The following is a 20,132-nucleotide window of genomic DNA, read 5'->3' as shown; positions in this document are numbered from 1 at the left end:
AACGATGTATGTATTGTATTGGCATTTATATAGCGCACTACTTACCCGTAGGGTCCCAAGGCGCTTCGACCGCTGCGAAACCCTTCCTGGCTTCCCTGAGAGATGGTCCCTTAATGGGTATCTCCAGGGTGAGACCAGGCATCCCCGGCGGTCTGGTGGGGCCGTTAGTGAAGATGAGGCAAGCTAATGCCCAGAGTTGCCGAGTGTGATCGCTGATCAGAGTGGGCACCGAGGCGAGAGAATTATCGAGTCCGCTGACCCTGGTCCAGAAACCTGCCGCGCCGGGAATCGAACCCTGGTCCCGGGCCGTCCTCTGCTCTCGGGTCTGCCGCCTCTAACCAGTGAGCCACAGCGCCCAGGGATAAAATCACTTACCCCCTCAACCTTCCCTCATGCAAGGCACTAAGTGTTCTCACTGTGCCGAGTGGGGACACATAGCACGTAAATAACCAGTGAAGTCACACCACAGAACGGAGATAGGCCTCTTGAAGAGTTGAATTCTGGCTACAGGGAAATCAGGAGCAGCACAAGAAGAGAATCCATTTTAATGGCAGACCACACGACGCTTTGCTTGATACAAGGTGCCATCATACCATAGTCAGTAGGGACATTGTACCCCTAGCACTGATCAAAGTGAAAGAATTAGTGAGGGTATCCTGTGTACACGGGGATATCCGTTCGTATCCTTTGGCAGAAGTACTTCTAGAAATAGATGGGGACATCCAGGTACACAAAGTAGGGGTAGTTCCTTTTCTAGAGAAGAAGATGTTACTAGGAACTGACCTTCCTCACTTTAATGATTATTTAGTTGATCTGACTAAAGAACAACCTAACCAGTTGGTTAAGAGAAGCTCCTTTCTCCCAAACCGAAATAACTAGTCCCCTAGAGAACAGACCCAAAACAAAAATTGAAAAGCGTAGAGGAAAAGAGCAGTATAAGAAAATGATGAAAGATTACAATGCCTGTTTTTCTCTATCAGAGGAGGTCACAACTCCAAGGAATTTCAGGACGGCACAAAGGGAAGACAGCTTGGAAACAGGCTCAGGAAGAAGACCCCGACAAGGTAGGCCCTTTTTTACGCATCAAGGGGGGGGGCTTCTCTTCAGGGTAACAGGGTTGTCACTCCACCAAACAGAACAAATTTTGGTTCCTTTGGCATTTTGTTCCAAGGTTTTACTTTTTGCTCACAACAAAGCAGGTGGAGGTCACTATGGCTAAGAACACACCCTAAAATACCTCTTCGAGAGATTTTATTGGCCAGGGGTCTATCGAGAAGTCGCTAAGTATTGTGCTGCCTGTCCTAGATGTCAACTCGTTAATCCCCTTGGAATAAAAAAAGCTCCCCTGTACTCCCTTCCCATTACTGAGACCCCTTTTCAAAGGGTTGGGATGGATTTGGTGGGCCCTCTATACCCATCGATGCAAGAGCACCAGTATATATTAGTACTCGTTGACTATGCCACCAGATACCCCGAGGCCATACCTCTCTCCAGCATGACCATGTCAGCAGTGGCACGAGCCATGATCTCTTTCTTTTCTCGGGTTGGGTTTCCTCCTGAATTCCGAACTGATGAGGGCACTCCATTTATGTCCCGACTGATGAAGGAAGTATGTAAGATCCTAGGGGTACGCCAGATTTGTATTGGTGTCTACCATCCGCAAACGGACGGACGAGTAGAAAGCTACAATACAACCATTAAGACCATGCTAAAAAGGTTAGTCTCAGAGAATTGAAAGGATTGGGAGCAGAAGTTACCTCTTGTTTTGTTTGCTATTCATACACGAACAGAAATTGACCAGGTTTACCCCCCTTCGAGCTGTTGTTCGGTTGAAAGCCCAGAACCTTGCTTGATATGGCAGCCAAACAGTGGACCGAAGAAGAAGACGATGGGAAAGGAAACTCCTTTTAGTCTATTGTGAGTCCCTAAAAGAAACCACCTTATGGGAAGAGGTACACAATAATCTTGACAAAGCTCAAAACAAACAAAAACCCTCTATGACAAAGGGAGTAGGTTAAGGAAACTGGCTGTTGGGGACAAAGTCCTCATCCTTCTGCCCAACTCAGAAAAAAAGTTTCTAGCCACCTAGTCAGGTCCTTACAAGGTAAAGGAACAAGTGACACCCATAACATATAAGGTGGTCGTTCCCCAAAAGCATGGAGTGGAACAAATCTTCCATATGAATCTGTTAAAAAAAATGGGAGGAACACCCAGATTCAGAGAACCCAAACAACGTCCAGATTGATAACGTAAACCTTGCCCAGCCCTCAGAAATCTTTCCCCAGCCACTTCTGCTTTCATACGGGGAGTTGCTGAAACAGAGAACAAAAGTAACCCCTGAACACAGGCAAGAAATACTACAGCTGTTAGACTGCTTACTGGGTCTGGTCTCTGGCCAGCCTGGGCGAACCTCTCTAATAACCCATGACATGGTCATCGAAAAAGGGCATATAGTTAAACTATAACCATACAGAAATCCGGCAGCCCGTCAAACAAGAAATAGAAGCCATGATAGGAGCAGACATAATAGAGTCATTCCAGAGTGCTTGGTGCTCACCTGTAGTGCTTGTCCCAAAACCTGATGGGACTATTCATTTTTGCATAGATTTTCGTCAGCTACATGCCCTAAGTTCGACATGTATCCGATGCCCAGGGTAGACAAATTAATCGAGCGCTGGGGGGGGGGGTGGGTTGGGGGGGGGTGGGGGGGGTGGAGCAACGATAATGTCGACAATTGATTTTACCAAAGGATATTGGCAAACCCCCCCTATCACAAACCGCTAGGGAAAAGGCAGCCTTTTCCACACCATCGGGATTATACCAGTTTAAAAAATGCCTTTTGGACTTCTTGGCACCCCGCCACATTTCAAACACTAATGGATATATTCCAAAGAGCCCAACAAAATGATGTTTTTGCATATTTAGTCAACATAGTCGTCTACAGTCCCACTTGGGAAGACCACACTGCTTCTGCTGTCAGGCAAATATGCGACTGCTCTTAAGGTTTCTCTGATCCTGGCTTCAATGGACCTTAGCTCTGATCGCTGGCCTATCCTACAAACTATAGATGGCAGATCTGGTCACTGTTTTTGAGGCCGCTGCACTGTCACATATGCAATAAAGTGAGATATGACTAAGTGCAAGGGCAAGTGCACAGACAGTTTGTCAGAAAAGAGCAGACCGACAGGGTTGCGTGGCCGCCCCCCCCCCCCCCCCCCACACACACACACACACATTCTGTTCACCCTTTATTTGAATTATTGGAGGAATGTTTGAGGACATAAAGGCATGGTACTCTAGAGTACTACTCGAAAGGTATCCAAATGTTTTCCTATGCCTATGATTCAAATCTTGTGTTGAGAGCCACCATCTGACTTAAACATCTGATTGATGGTCATTTGTTTTTTCTGAATTAATTACATTTTGATTAATGGGCCTAAAATCCATCCTGTTAAGAATGTATTCTGTCACAGGTTAAGTTTTAAAACAAGTAACCAGTTTCCACTATTTAGGAGTCCCTTTGGAAAATGGTCAAGGATGGAATTCATGCATGCACATCTGTTATGAGGAATTGAGATTAGGCAGCTGGTAGACCAGATAAAAATTGCCCAACTGCTATAGGGGCAAACCCTGCCAGCAACCTCAATCTGTAGATCTGTATAGATTAGATGAATATGAATGCAAACCATACGTTTATTTGGTTAAAGTTTACTAAAAGCACAGGCTGGACAGGGTTGGAGTTAAGGAGACTTTTCTTAGGAGGATTCGGAGGTTGAGAAATCTTCAGATAGGACATTTGGGGCCCTGAGGAGTGCCTCTGGGTTGGGGCATTGTTGAGAATTAGTCTACAATATGTATGAAGAGATTTGTTGACTAGATTCTGAGTAGGTATCGCTTTTCACCTACTGTCCTTCCCCAGAAGGTGTGGTAATAGTGATGAACTGAGTTTATGCCCTTACGATAACTCATCATAACAAACCATTGTGAGCTATATTTTCCAGCGAATTTTATAGTATAATAAGCAGGAAATATTTAATTCCTTGTTGTGAGAAATTTGTAAACTTTAGAGAGCCCTTTTTAGGTCGAGCCTAGCGGCAGCGCATCTGCTTTAATAAAATGAAATTTGGATTTATAACACGTGCTAATACCTGGAGGTGTCTAGGCGCGGTGGCTCTTCGTGATCTAGAAGCCTGCACAGGGAGTTCGGAAAGTGAGGACAGGCTAGTTGTTAAAAAGCAGAGTTTTTAAGGCTTTACAAAAAGCCAGGAGATTGTTTTCTGTTTTCAATGCTATTGGAAGTGAGTTCCACAGTCTAGCTGTGCCTGCGCTGAAACTTCTCCCTCCCCAAGAGGCTATTCGGGCCCTGGGAATTACGAGGTTTGCAGATGTTGAGGAGCGAAGCTGCCTCCCTGGAAGATACCACTTGAACTTGTTTGTCAAAAAGTCAGGGAGAGTCCATGAAGTGCCTTAAAGGCAATGCAGAGGGCCTTAAATTCGATCCTTCTTTTAACAGGTAGCCAATGCAAGGTTGGTAATGCATGAGCCATTGACTGGGGTATCAGTCAGCAGACGAGCTGCTGTGTTTTAGAGGACCTGCAATTTGTTGAAGAAACATGCTCATCTGTTAAGGAACAGCCCACTGCAATAATCTATCATAGATAATATAAGCACTTTTACCACCGCTTTGTGGTGCTCAAGTGGGATAAAGGGAAGGATCTTCTGATTGTTTTGATCATGAAGAAACAGGTGGAGTTAATTGCGTTGATTTGCCTCTCGAAGCATAGCTTGGAATCAAAGTGAACTCCAAGGTTTTTCACCTAAGAGACAGGGGTGGGGATTTCACCCATTTCCTAAGGCCACCAACCTGGTTGCCAGAAAGAGGTGTTACAACCAAACAGAAGCACCTCTGTTTTCCCTGTGTTTAGCTTGAGGCAGTTTTGTGACATCCAATGTCGATTTTGTGTAGACAATCTTGGAATCTCCGTGCAGTGTCCGTAGGGTCTCCAGAGAACAATGCCACAATTTGTGTGTCCATCGGCATAAGACACTGCTTTGAATCCAAAGGACTTTATGAGCAAACAGAGAGGAGTGACATACAGGTTGAGATGTGTTGGGCTCACAGAAGAGCCCTGTGGAACCCCGCAGGGCAAGGTGAATCAGGACGAGCTGTGCCCGTAAAGCTCCACCCGTTGTTTTCTGTCAGAGAGAAAGGACTTCAGAAGAGCCAAGGGATTGCCCCTGATCCCAACCGAAAAGAGACAGCTAACAAGCAGATTGTGGTCAACCGTATCGAAGGCGCCCGAGAGGTCTACAAGGATCAGAGCTGACTTCCCACCTTAATCCAGAGCCTCTCTAATATCTTCCGACACATTGATCAGGGGCAGCTCGGTACTATGTTGACTTCTAAAGCCATGACTTCTAAAGCGCAGTCTAATATCTTGTTATCCTCCGTGAACTTGGTAAGTTCTTTGTTCATGGCCTTCTCAATGATCTTAGAGAGCAGGGGCAAACAAGAGATAGGCCTGTAGCAATTCGCATCTAAAGTATCCAGGTTTGGTTTTTTCAACAACGTGAGAATAGATGCCTTCTTCCACGTGATCAGAAAGTATGCAACCGAAAGCATCTGGTTGAAAATACCTGTAAGGTAGGGGGTAGTAGCCTCTGGGACCAGGTAGACAATTTTGGGGGGGCACGGTCCCAGCGTGATACTGATCTTGTCTGACTAAGCATAGTCCTAACCTGCATTTCAGAGATGGTGCTAAAGCTGTCAAGGCAGGGGATAGTGTCTGCAGAAAAGCCTTCTTCGCTTGAAACTTCCATTGTAGGAGTGGAAGGGTCCTTTGGGTTGCTCTCCTAACACTCCCTGAGTGGAAATGAAGGAGTCCGAGACTGCTATGACTTTAGCTTGAAAGGCAAGCGCTAACTGGTTACAAAAGTCTTGGTTTACTCCTGTATTTTCTGGGCAGGGAGTTTACTCAGTTTCTGCACCGTGGCGAAAAGTTCTTTGGTGGAGTTAAGGGAGGCGCTTATTTTGGTGGAATAATATTGTTTTTTAGTAGTTCGGATTTTTTGTTTTGTAGTCTGCAATGGCTTTTTTGTACGTGGCCTTGTCCTCGGTTTCGTAATGCAAGCGCCACTACCTTTCCAGCCTACGGCAGACTTGATTCTGTTGTCTCGGGCTATCATCAAACCATGGCTCGGAGAGAGAAGTCCTTTTAATAATTGTAGATTTAAGGGGCGCTATGGAGTCAAGATTATTGGTGATCCAATTAGGATACTTTTTGTAGCCTCATTCAAGTCCACTGGCAGACCCGGTCTGGAATGGTCCTGGTGCCATGGGCGCTTTACTAGCTTGGTTGGGAGAGGGGGCCCCAGCTCCATTGATGCTACTAGACAGATGTTGATCACACCTGAGTGATCAGACCAAGTTAGAGGGACGATGGAGGAGAATTCCAGATATGGATTGTCCGAGAAAATGCCGTCTAATGCGTGGCCGGCCGTATGGGTGGGGCTGTCAACTAAATGGACAAATCCCACGATTCCCATAAGATCAATGAAGGCGACTGCATCTTTAGATGCTACGTTTTCTAGAGGAAGGTTAAAGTCCCCTAAGACGGTAAAGTCTGAAAAAAGGAAGTTAATGTCCAACAGCTGACTACTATTGTGTAGGAAGGTAGTACTAGGACCAGGGGGTCTGTAAAGCAGTACTCCATTAAAGGAATACCGGATGGTCAAGGTGATTTTGAAGACCAGAGCATCGCAATTAGGGGCAGCTTGAAGGGCCTTGCAGGAAACTTTCAGATGTCCCTGGGATATCATAGCTAAACCTCTGCCCTTTTTTGGGGGGCGGTCTAATCTTGAGATGTTGAAGCCCAGGGGGTGTGGCCATGATGAGATCTGGGTCCGACCCAATGTCTGCCCAGGTTTCTGTGACGAACGGCAGGTTCAGACTCTGGAATCCTATAAATTCGGCGAAAGCCACAGCATTTTTTATCAACGACCTTGCATTGATAAGTGCTGCTTTAAAAGGCCTGGCACCTGTCTCTGGGCATGTATGGTCTGGGATTGTGGTTTTTGGGTCAGACCAGTTCCTGGGGGATGTGACGAGGGGTGCTCCCTTGATTTTATGATTGGTCAGAGTAGAATGGCAGAGAGGACAGGACCTCAGAGTAAGAGGATGCAAAGGTTTCAACGTTGGACCTGAACACTGAAAGCCTGCACCTCTTATCTGGATCAGCTTATCTCTTGTATATTACTGATATTCCAGCGTAAAATTGGCAGGATGATTGGCGCTGAGCGCGCCCGAGCGGGTACGGGCGCAGATAGGCTTGCCTTTGTTGCTCGCGGTGCGTCTGCTGCGCGTCAGCGGTACCATTTGATTAAAATACCCTGAGGAGTCCTAACCACTACACGGTCGTCCTGTGGTGCGTCCAGAAATGGTCAGGTTCCACTTCCCCTCTCCTCTCCTCCCCACGCTCTCTCCACAGCAATCGGGGAAGAAATCCCGTGGTGGAATGTGAGAAGTTGGCCTGGCATATGCGGTCCACTAGTTATAGTGGGCACCTTGCACCAGTCCAAACAACCCCTTAGAGGTGATAGGTTCAAGACAACCTTTATTGAAAGCTACCTAGTGGTAGCTATGGAGAGCAGCCTTCAGGCTAAGTCTTGAAGTAATGTAAAGCAGTTTGTTTTACCAGTCTATAATCTCATGAATGACCAAATGAAAGGAGAACCACACCAGATATATATATAAAATATATGTATTTATTCTAAACACGCCCTACTAGTCTCTTTATGAGGCTAGAGGTCAAAACACTTAAGTTACACACTTAATAACACAAAGTAAATTAGCACAATATACGTTGAGCCCTAGGGGAGTACCAAACCATATATTAAGAAAGTGGTATAAGAACCACGACTTGACTAGACACAAGGCCTAGAGCCTTTAGAAGTGCTGGGGCCACAAGGAACCACCCAAGGTAGTGACACAGGGGACCCACGGAGGACGCGTGCAGTGTGTGAACACAGCCGCGAGTCGCCGTTGACTTCAATGGGAAAAGTTGCGGTTGGAAATTTAAAGATAAAGACACTTGGAGCAACCCCCTTTAGACTTAAGGGTTTCTGGGGCCAACACTCACGGGAGCACCGGAGTACTCGAGTTACCTCACCCAGTGAAGCCGGGTGCATAGCCAGAAGGACCAGGAGGCGTCGATGACGACCAGGATCTGGAATCCAGCTGTCCCACGAAGGATGTCGAGTGCTGCGGTGTTGGTGCCCGGATTGGACCCAACAAGCCTTGGCAACAGCAACCCACGCAGAAAGGAGAAAGATGCTTCGGTGCGGACCAGCAAGGTCCGAGGGACTCACCGCGCGGTGGGGAGTCAGGGCACGTTTGGAGCAACCAGGGAAGCCCAGGGAAAATCAGAGTTGCCTTCGTTCGTAGGGACCCACCAGTCGACGGACCAGGGATCGCGAAGGAGCCTCGAGGGGAAATGCTAGAAGCAGGCTGACGGAACACTCGTGGAGTGTAGGCCCACAATCTTCGGTGCAAGAGGTGTTCGGGCATGAGCTTCAAGTAACCCAATGCACAGCCTCAAGGAACGTTGAGAAGCTGATGCACCTGCAAATTGTCGTGGTGTCCAAATGTTCCGGTTCCACATCACTCACGAGGGCTATGGGTCTGAGCTTTGATGGGGCCTCGCTTCGACCTCTGAGAAGTCTGGAAATCCTCTACCTGGGATGCAGGTACTTCGGAGTCCGTCTGGAGCTTCGGAGATGCAGACCGGCAAATGCTTCGTTGCTGCCTGCCAAGCAGGGGAGTCACTCCTTGACCCCAAGGGAGATTTCTTCAGTCCTCTAGTCTTGAGTAGAGCGTTGAAGTTCCAGGATTCAGTTGCAGAGTTTTGTCCAGGGATATCTAAAGTCCTGTTGCCAGGGGTTCCTTATTTATAGCTAAGAAAGGGGTTGGACTAACTCTGTGGACCCACCTATGGGAGGGTTTGGAAAGAGGGGTGGCTACAACCATCTCCTTTGTCCAGTTTCGCACCAGAGCAGGGGCTGGTAGCCCCTGCAACGGGTTTGAACTGGGCTAGGCACAGGGACACCAAATATGCCCCCAGTGCAGACTTCAAAGCACTCTCAGAGTGCACTCACCCAGCCCCAATCCATTAAGGCCTGTCTGGGAGGTGGTTACACATCCCTGTGACAAGAAACCTATTGTCCAGGCCTTCTCCGCCGGAGTTTCAGTCAGCAGCAGGAGGCCAGACTTGTGTCTGTGGCTGCAGCATCCATTTTGTGATGCCAGGGCTCTTTTAATCTGGTACTGGGTATACCGGTGTGTACATGTCTCTCCCTCTAGAAAGGTGGAATTCTACCCCCGCCGCCAGGACTGGCAGGGGGGTAGGATTCCAACATCTTTCACACCAAACACAACATGTTTCCATGCAGCCATCCCAAAGTTAGCATATACCGCAAGGTTATAATGCACTTAAGAGTATATAGTCTGGCTGCATCACAGAACCGCCCCAGAGAATAGATTCCGAAGGCTGCAGAGGGGCCCTGCTCATGCATGGGCACAATCTCACATGAAACCAAGCACCCTGCCTTCAGGATTGATAAGGCCTGCCATAGGGGGGACTGATAGGTTTCTATGTGCAGTGATTTAAGGTAGATATAGGTACCCTATATCTCAGTAAGGGGTGCATGCACCACCTTACCCAGGCTGCAGTAGCAGTGCTGTGGTGTCATTTTGGAAGGATTCCCAGGGGTTGCATAATACATGCTGCAGCCCCTGGTAGGCCTCTGGTGTACCTATGCCCTTAGTACCTAGTGTACCATATACTAGGGACTCACAAGGGTACCCCAGTAACCAAACTGGAGTGTACCTATAGTACATGGAATCAATTTAGAGAGGAAGCAGTTAGCCTGGGGTCCTGGATAGCAGGGACCCAGGCAGACTAAAGTCGAAAAACAGTGAAACATCAGCAAAAAGTGGGGGTAACCATAGGAAGCAGACTCTACTCTACTACATGGACCGAAGAGCGGAGGAATGGAGACCGCTGTGCTAAAGAAGGTGAATCCTAAATAAAACCGCTCACAGCTACAAGTGAGTAAATTAAAATTAGTCAAAATAGCTTAAAACGTGCGGCGGGGCAAATTACCGCCTTCTTGGATAAGTAGATAGAACTACTTGTTGTACAAAGGGGCGCGGTGCTGTATTCTCTTGTGTTTGCCCTACTATAAAGGAGGGACCGAAGTCTGCAGTCAAAGTTTGGGTTTGTGAAGTTAGTGTGTGTTATTGCGTAGGAAATCTCCACCGACCCATCCATCCATCTCCATTCATAACACTGGCAAAAACTATTTCGGACTGCAGATAAAAAAATTAAAGTAAGACGCACCAAAGTGCTTTAAAGACAGAACTCTTACTCCGCAGGCTTCCCCTCAGTACAAACACACATGCACAGGATGTTCCTGTTTTGACCTCTTATTTCGCAATGTAAAAAGTGCCTCTTCAGCGCTTTTCACAGTGCAAAAGGGCCACTTTGTTGCTTTTCATAGTAGAAAAGTGCCTTTGCAAGAGCGCTTAAATAGAAAATTGCTTCTTCGATTACTTCTAAGGTATAAAATTGATGATACTGTGAATTCTTCTGTAAAAAGCTTGTCTGCAACTGCCTTTATAGTAGTGACATGAGCGTTCATTGGCTTGTGAGTTGAAAAAGTGCATATCCATTGACTTTAAACATCACTTGCCTATGTTGCAGAATATGTTCTTTTCTGTGGTGAATAAGTGCATCATTTGACTCGGATGATAGGAACTTACGCATCCGTGGACCTAAGCGATTATAAAGTGCTGACAGAGTGGTGCATCACAATAGATTTGTGAGATAAATAGAGACTGTCATCGGTTGACTAGTACATCACAAAAAGAATTCAGCATTACTTTTAGGTGAGAAAATGCTTTGCAATTAAGTGGTGGGAAAGTGCAGCACATTTAGTTATATGGTTCAGCTGGGCTTCAGTGTTAATCATTATAGCAGAGACAAACTTTCATCCTGATTTTGGCAAATAGAAAAATGCGTCTTTGACAAATAAAACACCAGATACAAAATGCGTCCACGATGACTCATAAAGTAGCAAAGATTTCCCTGCTGACCTGTAAGGATGGTAGAACCAGCTGTCAATACTGGTTGAAAACGTGAACAGCGACGCATCGATCCCAAAAGGTCTTATGAAAAAAATAAATCTCTTCTCCCTGGTATTTGATGCCCCGGTAATGACGGCAGATATGGTTTCGAGCAGGAGACGCGAGGGCTGCCAAGTGTTACCTGTTAGACATGGGTCACATGTTCGGAGTCAGATTTCGCTTCTATGGGTAAGTGGAAATGCTTGTTGTACAAAGGGGTGTGGAGCTGTTTTCTCTTGTGTTTGCCCTACTATAAAGGAGGGACCGAAGTCTGCAGTCAATGTTTGGGTTTGTAAAGTTAGTTTGTGTTATTGCGCAGGAAATCTTCACTGACGCATCCATCTCCATTCATATCACGGGCCAAAAATGTTTCAGACTCCAGATAAAGAAGCTAAAGTAAGATGCATTGAAGTGCTTTAAAGACACAGAGATCTTACTCCGACGGCTTCCCCTCAGTACAAACACACATGCACTTCTTAAGAGCTATCACAAGTCTGTCAGGTCGGGCTTTCGACCTGGTGGCACCAAGTGGCTCAATTCTTTTTTCCCGCCTCACACCCCACCATGACCTTCTCCTCAGACTTACTCATGTCTCCATAGCCCCTTTCTCACATACGTTTTATTTGTTTTAATGCCTTTTATATGTGTTGGTTTGCAAAACACATTAACAAGCATTTGCAATGCAACTGGTCTAGAATTTACGCGAGTTGGAGCTATTGGCATTGTAAATGAGAATGCCTTTTATTTATTTTTTGGTTATTAGAAAACAAAAATAAAAAGCATTTTCATTTACAAAGTCAATAGCTTAAACTCTCGTAAATGCAAGACCTTTTGCATTGCAAATGCTTGTTATTTTTGCAGTTTTTAAGATGATATTGTATTTTTTGGTTTGTTAGGAAAGATTTTTAATTATGGCATTAAGTTGAGGTCTGTTTTTACTAGTAACATGTCACTGCATTTTTGTATTGCTCGCTTTATTTTTCATTCTTCCTTAATGTTTAATGGTTGTTTTACATAGAATAAACTCATTGTTGGCCTTTTTAATGATAAAAAAAGGATGTTCATATTTTATCTTTTTATGTGATCCGGGTTTTATATGCTGACGAAATAAACTCTTTTAACATGTTTGCTTTTATGGATTATAGTTGCCGAATAAAGTACCTTTTGATTGATTGACACAGCTAAAAGATATTAATGGACATGGTCCTTTAACTCAGAGGTTGGATGACTAAAGCCTCCAATATTGACAAAACAAATCTTTTTGCTTTCCTTTTTTTTACACTACATTCTATTCCAACACTTCCTTACATAGAGATCATTCAATGCTGGCAACATTTGATATACTTCTCAAGGCCTGCCTCTCCTCTCAAACATTCCCTCATCTTTTCCCCACTTATTCATGCTCATTTCCATCTTCTCCCGATCATGCCAATACACTGTGGGAAGCAGGGTTAGCTTGGATAAAGTAGTAGAGGTGGAAAAGGGTGGCAACCGGGAGGTCAATATACATGAAAGCACACAGGAGCAAAGGGTGTCACTGTACCAAAGAGACATTATTCCAATTACATTATTAATAAAATCAATTCAAAATAGCTTGATTGCTAAATAAAAAATAATTATTAACTCAGACTGCTAAATTATTTAAAACTGAAGCATGTCTCGCCTTAGTTAGATAGGATTTGACTCTTCAATCATAACGCGTGACAGAGAAATTAGGTCTATTAGCTGGCTTTTCGTGCCTGATATACAAGCTGTTTGCAGCACACGAGGATAGAAACACAAACTTGTAATAAGAAACAGTGTTACGTGAAACATTCTATGACCGTCTGAATGGTCTGGGAATATCTTTGAATTATTCACCTCTGTCCTTATGATACAAACTACAAACCAATTTCTCTCCTCATTGCAGAAAAAACTTCAGAAGCTTTTGCTGCAAACCACTTCTCCAAATTTCTCGAATTTCATAATATTTTAGATGATGCTCCCACTAGCTTTTGTATGAAGATACACTGAATTGGTCATGATTTCAGTACTAGATGATTCCCACTTGGATGAGGTCGACAGTGTTAATTGTCCTAATATTGTTCCTTCTTTTTTAATCGAACTCACAGGGTTGCTCAAGGAATGTTTCCATCCTCCTCCTGCAAACTCTTTAGCAGCGTCCTTCACGTATCGGCTCTGTTGCCTCTTCTTTATAAGCCTTACATAAGGACTTCTGCCAAGCTGATTATCTCTTCCTATCTTGTTTCACTGCTATAAAGACAACGTGCATCCTGTACAGACCGAGTTGTCTTTGCACTCACAGTACTTCCTTCCCGATGTGTACTTCCTTTCAGTAGGTTTCTTCTTTAGTGCGCTTATGGATGGGCCTCCTCTCAATCTGTGAGGAGTTTAGATGTCAGAATTTACAACACTTTCCAAATGCATTGTTAAATCTATTTGGTTACTACCTTGTGCACTTTGGTTTTGAAAAAAGTATGCCCTATTCTCCCTTTTCTCTCCTAATACTCACCACACCACCATCATCATCATCATCATGGCATTAATCTGGTCTACATTTGATTACATTAATGGTGATTATTGAGGCATTAATGAAACTCTCCTACAGTGTGTGCAGGCAATTCAGAAACAACCTGCCTATTTGGTTACCAGGTTCCTTGGTTTTGTTGATTACATTCCATTCTGAAATCCCTAAAACTGTTGCCTATTAGGGAGAGGATGTCTTACAAATTGTATGCATTGTGCACCATTCCCCTCTGGATTCACTGCCTCTCGCCTGAACAGATACTTTCCCTAACAGGCCCCTTCATTCTACTCAACATCTCTTGCTCTGGATTCCTAATTCTCGCAGAGCACTATCTGGAGGTGGCTCTTTTTCAGTACCCTTCCCTACCTCCTGGAATGCTCAGCGACAATAAGATCTACTGCAGATTCTTTTCATTTAAAAAAGAAGCTCAAAACTAACAAACAAACTTGTACTATAAGGCCTGTTAACAGTCACATTCCACTTTTTGGTCTGCTGTTTACATGCCCATAACCACCAACAGGCCTTTAGGGTTGTTGTGGACTGCACAAATTATTTTAACATAAGATTCCAACTAAGGCAATGATCTTCTTTGCCCAATTTTTCAAACTATCCAGACACAAAAACCAAACCAAAAGAGTGATGCGGGACTAGCAAACGAATTTAATTTATAAAAGACATGCAATTAATGTTTCATTGTTTATCTGTTTCGCAAAATATATGCGCTAGAATCGGACTTGAAAAGAAAAAAAAAGCTGCAGATTCTGGTCAAGCATACTGATTTACTATTCTGCAAACCTTTGAATAAAATGGCAAGCTGCTCTGATAGAAATAAATCTTCAGTGGCCTTGATCTTTGGAAATGGACAAAGACAGAACTAGAAAAACTGAAGGATTATCAACTTTAGTCACTGCTAAAGGAGTTCAGGTATGAATGTGGATAAAAAGTAGGCACTGGTTCAAAAGAGAGAAAGCAGCAGAACGTATTGAATTGCATGTTATAAAAAATAAACCTATCTTAAAAGAACAGACCCTGCAGATTCCGCTTTTTGACTTGAAAGTAGGGGTGGGAGGAATTTGCAAAACTGTAAAAAATCTCCACGAGCACGCAAAGTTCTGCAAACAGGCGGAATTGCTTGTTCTGCCCGTTCGAGAAACTTTTTTCCTGCTCGCGAACACGCATTTTGAAAGCGCAAACAAGCAAAAAATTCCACGGAACGCGAAATTACCCAAACTCAGCAAATTCCGCAAGCGGAACAGAATTTACCGTCCAGGCCTACCTGAAAGCAAACATTAACTAAAATCTCATTTCAAGCTGCTGTGGATGACTGATGGAGAAAAACCTACATGCAGGCAGCCCATCAAAGAGTGGAGCAGTCATTGATGACTCCTCACCTTCACTAAGTGCGGAGGTGGTTTGCAAATGCAAACAAAGACTAGTACTTTTCTTAACTGTGAATTTCATAGCTTGGCAAATAGATTTTAAATTATAAAGGAAAGTGGTTTGCCATCTCAATGACAAATCATTGAAGTGAACGGTGTGAAAGCATGAACGGGCATTACTATTAATGTCAACTGAGTAAACATTCTAAAGAGGACTATTGCCAGAGTCCTAATTAAGCAAAAGATCACACAAGTTTTGTGGTCAGTTAAGGGTTCCAATAGTACAAAGCGTAGTGTGCAGAAATTATAAATGTGTCAGACTTACATATTTCGATGTCAAGCTTGCAGCACTTATGTTGAAGAACGTCGAATTTGATTCGGCAGCCACCGCTTTTGCCTGGGGGAAAAACAACAATCATAACTTAGTTTCTGAAAATCAATACAAAGTTTAACCACATTTTTCTCTGCATTGACTAAATAACGGCTAGAGGATTCAAGAACAAAACACTGGATTACCATAAGTGTAAAAAAAAAATCACATTTCATCTATGCTCCTAGTTGGCTTATTATCTATCAATGCACACAATTCCATGTTCGCTACAGTATTGATTGATAAAGATATTCTGTGAAGTGGTACACAAATTTACTAAAATGAAAACGTTGGTGTGATGGTAAATATCTTATTCACAATAGGAAAACAATTTTTAAACCCTTGTCGGACCAAGGGAATTGGCTTATATAACCAATCTGTGACAAACTTAAGCAACCAGCCCACATCAAACCATAAGCTTGCACAGATAACTAAGAAGACCCCAGCAGCTCCAAACTTGCAAATCTCAGAGTGTTTTCTTTAAAAACTGCACATGAAGGTCTACAAATATTTAATATGGCTCTCCGTCAAATAAGATGGTTGATCAAAAACAAATGACTTGTTGCAACCACATTAAACTAGGGATAGCATGTTCAATAAGGAAATTACGCAGCCTTCGGAGTCTAACAGAGGCACTGACGTCAAACATTAAAGTGTTTAATGTGTGCTTCGGTTTGTGCTGGCAAAACTGGAATACCTCCCAGCAAGATTGAGGTTCCAGGAATGCGTTACAACAATGTGCTCTCTTGTCTTCAGCTCCATATCAATGCTATACATGCAAACAGATATATGAACCTGGGGGGATAAGGAAGGGGGGGGGTCGAACGTTTCTGTTTAAGGACCTTAAGTGACTTTAAAATGACTTTGTTTACCAACATTTGAGACTCCTGCTCTCTTTAAGCCCACCAACCGCTTGTCTTGTTAGATTGTTAGCTGTTCGCGATCCTTCTGATGATATGGACTGTGGTGGGCTGGGAAAAGCATAAATATCTGAAATTGATTAAGAACAAGTGTCCCTCAACTCAAAGCTGTATATGTACTGGCAACAGTATAATCTGGTGTACTAGAATGTGCTACCACATGCTTGTGGGTAGAAGTCAATTCCTCAGTGGATTAGATGATCAATGTCCTAAAATAGCAAAAACGTTGATTAAAAAAATAGACGATCCTGCAACTTGCTGTGGCAATTACAACAGATTTAAAACAAGCATTTGCAATGCAATGGTCTCGGCATCATTAAAGGTAGAGCTATTGGCATTGCTCATGACATTTCTTTTTTTTTTCTTTAAATCAAAAATAAATGGCCATTGTCATTAACATTGCCAATACACAGCACTCTGCACTCAACAGCACACAATGCTCTGCACACTTGCTCTGCACTCACTGCTCTGCACACTCACTCTGCACACTCACCGCTCTGCACTCACTGCTCTGCACACTCACTCTGCACACTCACCGCTCTGCACTCACTGCTCTGCACACTCGCCACTCTGCACACTCGCCACTCTGCACACTCGCCACTCTGCACACTCGCCACTCTGCACACTCGCCACTCTGCACACTCGCCACTCTGCACACTCGCCACTCTGCACACTCGCCACTCTGCACTCTGCACTCACCACTCTGCACTCACCACTCTGCACTCACCACTCTGCACTCACCACTCTGCACTCACCACTCTGCACTCACCACTCTGCACTCACCACTCTGCACTCACCACTCTGCACTCACCACTCACCACTCTGCACTCACCACTCTGCACTCACCACTCACCACTCACCACTCTGCACTCACCACTCACCACTCACCACTCTGCACTCACCACTCACCACTCTGCACTCACCACTCTGCACTCACCACTCTGCACTCACCACTCTGCACTCACCACTCTGCACTCACCACTCTGCACTCACCACTCTGCACTCACCACTCTGCACTCACCACTCTGCACTCACCACTCACCACTCTGCACTCACCACTCACCACTCACCACTCACCACTCACCACTCTGCACTCACCACTCACCACTCTGCACTCACCACTCTGCACTCACCACTCTGCACTCACCACTCTGCACTCACCACTCTGCACTCACCACTCACCACTCTGCACTCTGCACTCACCACTCTGCACTCACCACTCTGCACTCACCACTCTGCACTCACCACTCTGCACTCACCACTCTGCACTCACCACTCTGCACTCTGCACTCTGCACTCTGCACTCTGCACTCTGCACTCTGCACTCTGCACTCACCACTCTGCACTCACCACTCTGCACTCACCACTCTGCACTCACCACTCTGCACTCACCACTCACCACTCTGCACTCACCACTCTGCACTCACCACTCACCACTCTGCACTCACCACTCTGCACTCACCACTCTGCACTCACCACTCTGCACTCACCACTCTGCACTCACCACTCTGCACTCACCACTCTGCACTCACCACTCTGCACTCACCACTCTGCACTCACCACTCACCACTCACCACTCACCACTCACCACTCACCACTCTGCACTCACCACTCTGCACTCACCACTCTGCACTCTGCACTCACCACTCACCACTCTGCACTCACCACTCTGCACTCACCACTCTGCACTCACCACTCTGCACTCACCACTCTGCACTCACCACTCTGCACTCTGCACTCTGCACTCACCACTCTGCACTCTGCACTCACCACTCACCACTCTGCACTCACCACTCTGCACTCACCACTCTGCACTCACCACTCTGCACTCACCACTCTGCACTCACCACTCTGCACTCTGCACTCACCACTCACCACTCTGCACTCTGCACTCACCACTCTGCACTCACCACTCTGCACTCACCACTCTGCACTCACCACTCTGCACTCTGCACTCACCACTCACCACTCTGCACTCACCACTCACCACTCTGCACTCACCACTCACCACTCACCACTCTGCACTCACCACTCTGCACTCACCACTCTGCACTCACCACTCTGCACTCACCACTCTGCACTCACCACTCACCACTCTGCACTCTGCACTCACCACTCTGCACTCACCACTCTGCACTCACCACTCACCACCACTCACCACTCTGCACTCACCACTCACCACTCTGCACTCACCACTCTGCACTCACCACTCTGCACTCTGCACTCACCACTCTGCACTCTGCACTCACCACTCACCACTCTGCACTCTGCACTCACCACTCTGCACTCACCACTCTGCACTCACCACTCACCACCACTCACCACTCTGCACTCACCACTCACCACTCTGCACTCACCACTCTGCACTCACCACTCTGCACTCACCACTCTGCACTCTGCACTCACCACTCACCACTCTGCACTCACCACTCTGCACTCTGCACTCACCACTCTGCACTCACCACTCTGCACTCACCACTCTGCACTCACCACTCTGCACTCTGCACTCACCACTCTGCACTCACCACTCTGCACTCACCACTCTGCACTCACCACTCTGCACTCACCACTCTGCACTCACCACTCTGCACTCACCACTCTGCACTCACCACTCTGCACTCTGCACTCACCACTCTGCACTCACCACTCTGCACTCACCACTCACCACCACCAAGCATTGACAAACCCAATACCTTATGTAGACGAGACCTATTGGCTTTTCCAATGCTTGTTTTTAACTCTGTGGTCGCGTCCTTCTGAATATGTTAAAATATAAACGTTCACATTCTATCGCACGTTGGCTTGAGGGCTGTTGGAATTCACTGTATGCTTTAATCCAAAATGTTGATGCGGGTTAAGCATTGACAAAAATGTTGATGCGGGTTAAGCATTGACAAACCCAATACCTTATGTAGACGAGACCTATTGGCTTTTCCAATGATTGTTTTTAACTCTGTGGTCGCGTCCTTCTGAATATGTTAAAATATAAACGTTCACATTCTATCGCACGTTGGCTTGAGGGCTGTTGGAATTCACTGTATGCTTTAATCCAAAATGTTGATGCGGGTTCAACGAGAGAGAGACAGAATTTGGCAGTACGGCAAGCGATTTTCTTGCATGAGTTCAATCAATGGGTGATGTAAACAAAGCGTCTTTCATCATTGAACTCGCGGCCGCCCCGGAAGTCAGGCACGGTCGCCTGTGACGGGGGCGGGGCCACGTTCACACCGGAAGAGGAGGCAGGCGGAGTCGTAGCGTCTCGCGGCCCGGGGCTCCTGTGAGCGGTGTAGAGCCCCGGGGCCGCGCCAGCAGGAGGTTGGGCGCCGCGTGCTGAGGTAAGGTAAGTTCTGGAGCGCGATTGGTGCACTTGTGTGTGTGTATGCTCGTGTGTGTGTGTGTGTGTATGTATGTGCGCGACGGTGACGGCGGGGGAGGGGGGTCTGGAGCGCGATTGGTGCACTTGTGTGTGTGTATGGTCGTGTGTGTGTGTGTATGTATGTGCGTGACGGCGGGGGAGGGGGAGGGGGGGCCTCGGTGCACTTGTGTGTGTGCGCGCGCGTGAGTATGAGTCAGGGGTGGTGTCTCTGTATGTATGTATGTGCGTGCGTGCATGGGCGCGTGTGTGTGTGTATGCGCATGCGTGTGTTGTGCTTGCGCCTCCCAGGAGACAGCGCCTGGCCACAGCGCGCGTTCCAGATACAAATCGCCTGGAAGGATGCGCGTGACCTGGACTGTCTCCTGGGACTGCTACTCG

The 20,132-nt window shown here is 46.0% G+C and overlaps 1 protein-coding gene across 4 annotated transcripts in view; it reads right to left on the bottom strand.

Annotated features, from left to right (window-relative positions):
* The window catches only part of SPAST (spastin), a 660,914-nt gene that overhangs the window by 299,845 nt on the left and 340,937 nt on the right, over window positions 1–20,132 (bottom strand). For all 4 annotated transcript variants that reach the window (XM_086927121.1, XM_086927120.1, XM_086927118.1 and 1 more), the window contains one exon: window positions 15,414–15,485. In XM_086927121.1, coding sequence (XP_086783247.1) covers window positions 15,414–15,485 — 72 coding nt within the window. The remainder of the gene's footprint in view (window positions 1–15,413; window positions 15,486–20,132) is intronic.

The sequence above is a fragment of the Lissotriton vulgaris genome, chromosome 6 (genome assembly GCF_964263255.1).
Source record: "Lissotriton vulgaris chromosome 6, aLisVul1.2, whole genome shotgun sequence".
Lineage (NCBI taxonomy): Eukaryota > Metazoa > Chordata > Amphibia > Caudata > Salamandridae > Lissotriton > Lissotriton vulgaris.
The sequence above is the reverse complement of the archived record's forward strand: the minus strand, read 5'-3'. Positions and strand labels throughout refer to the sequence as shown.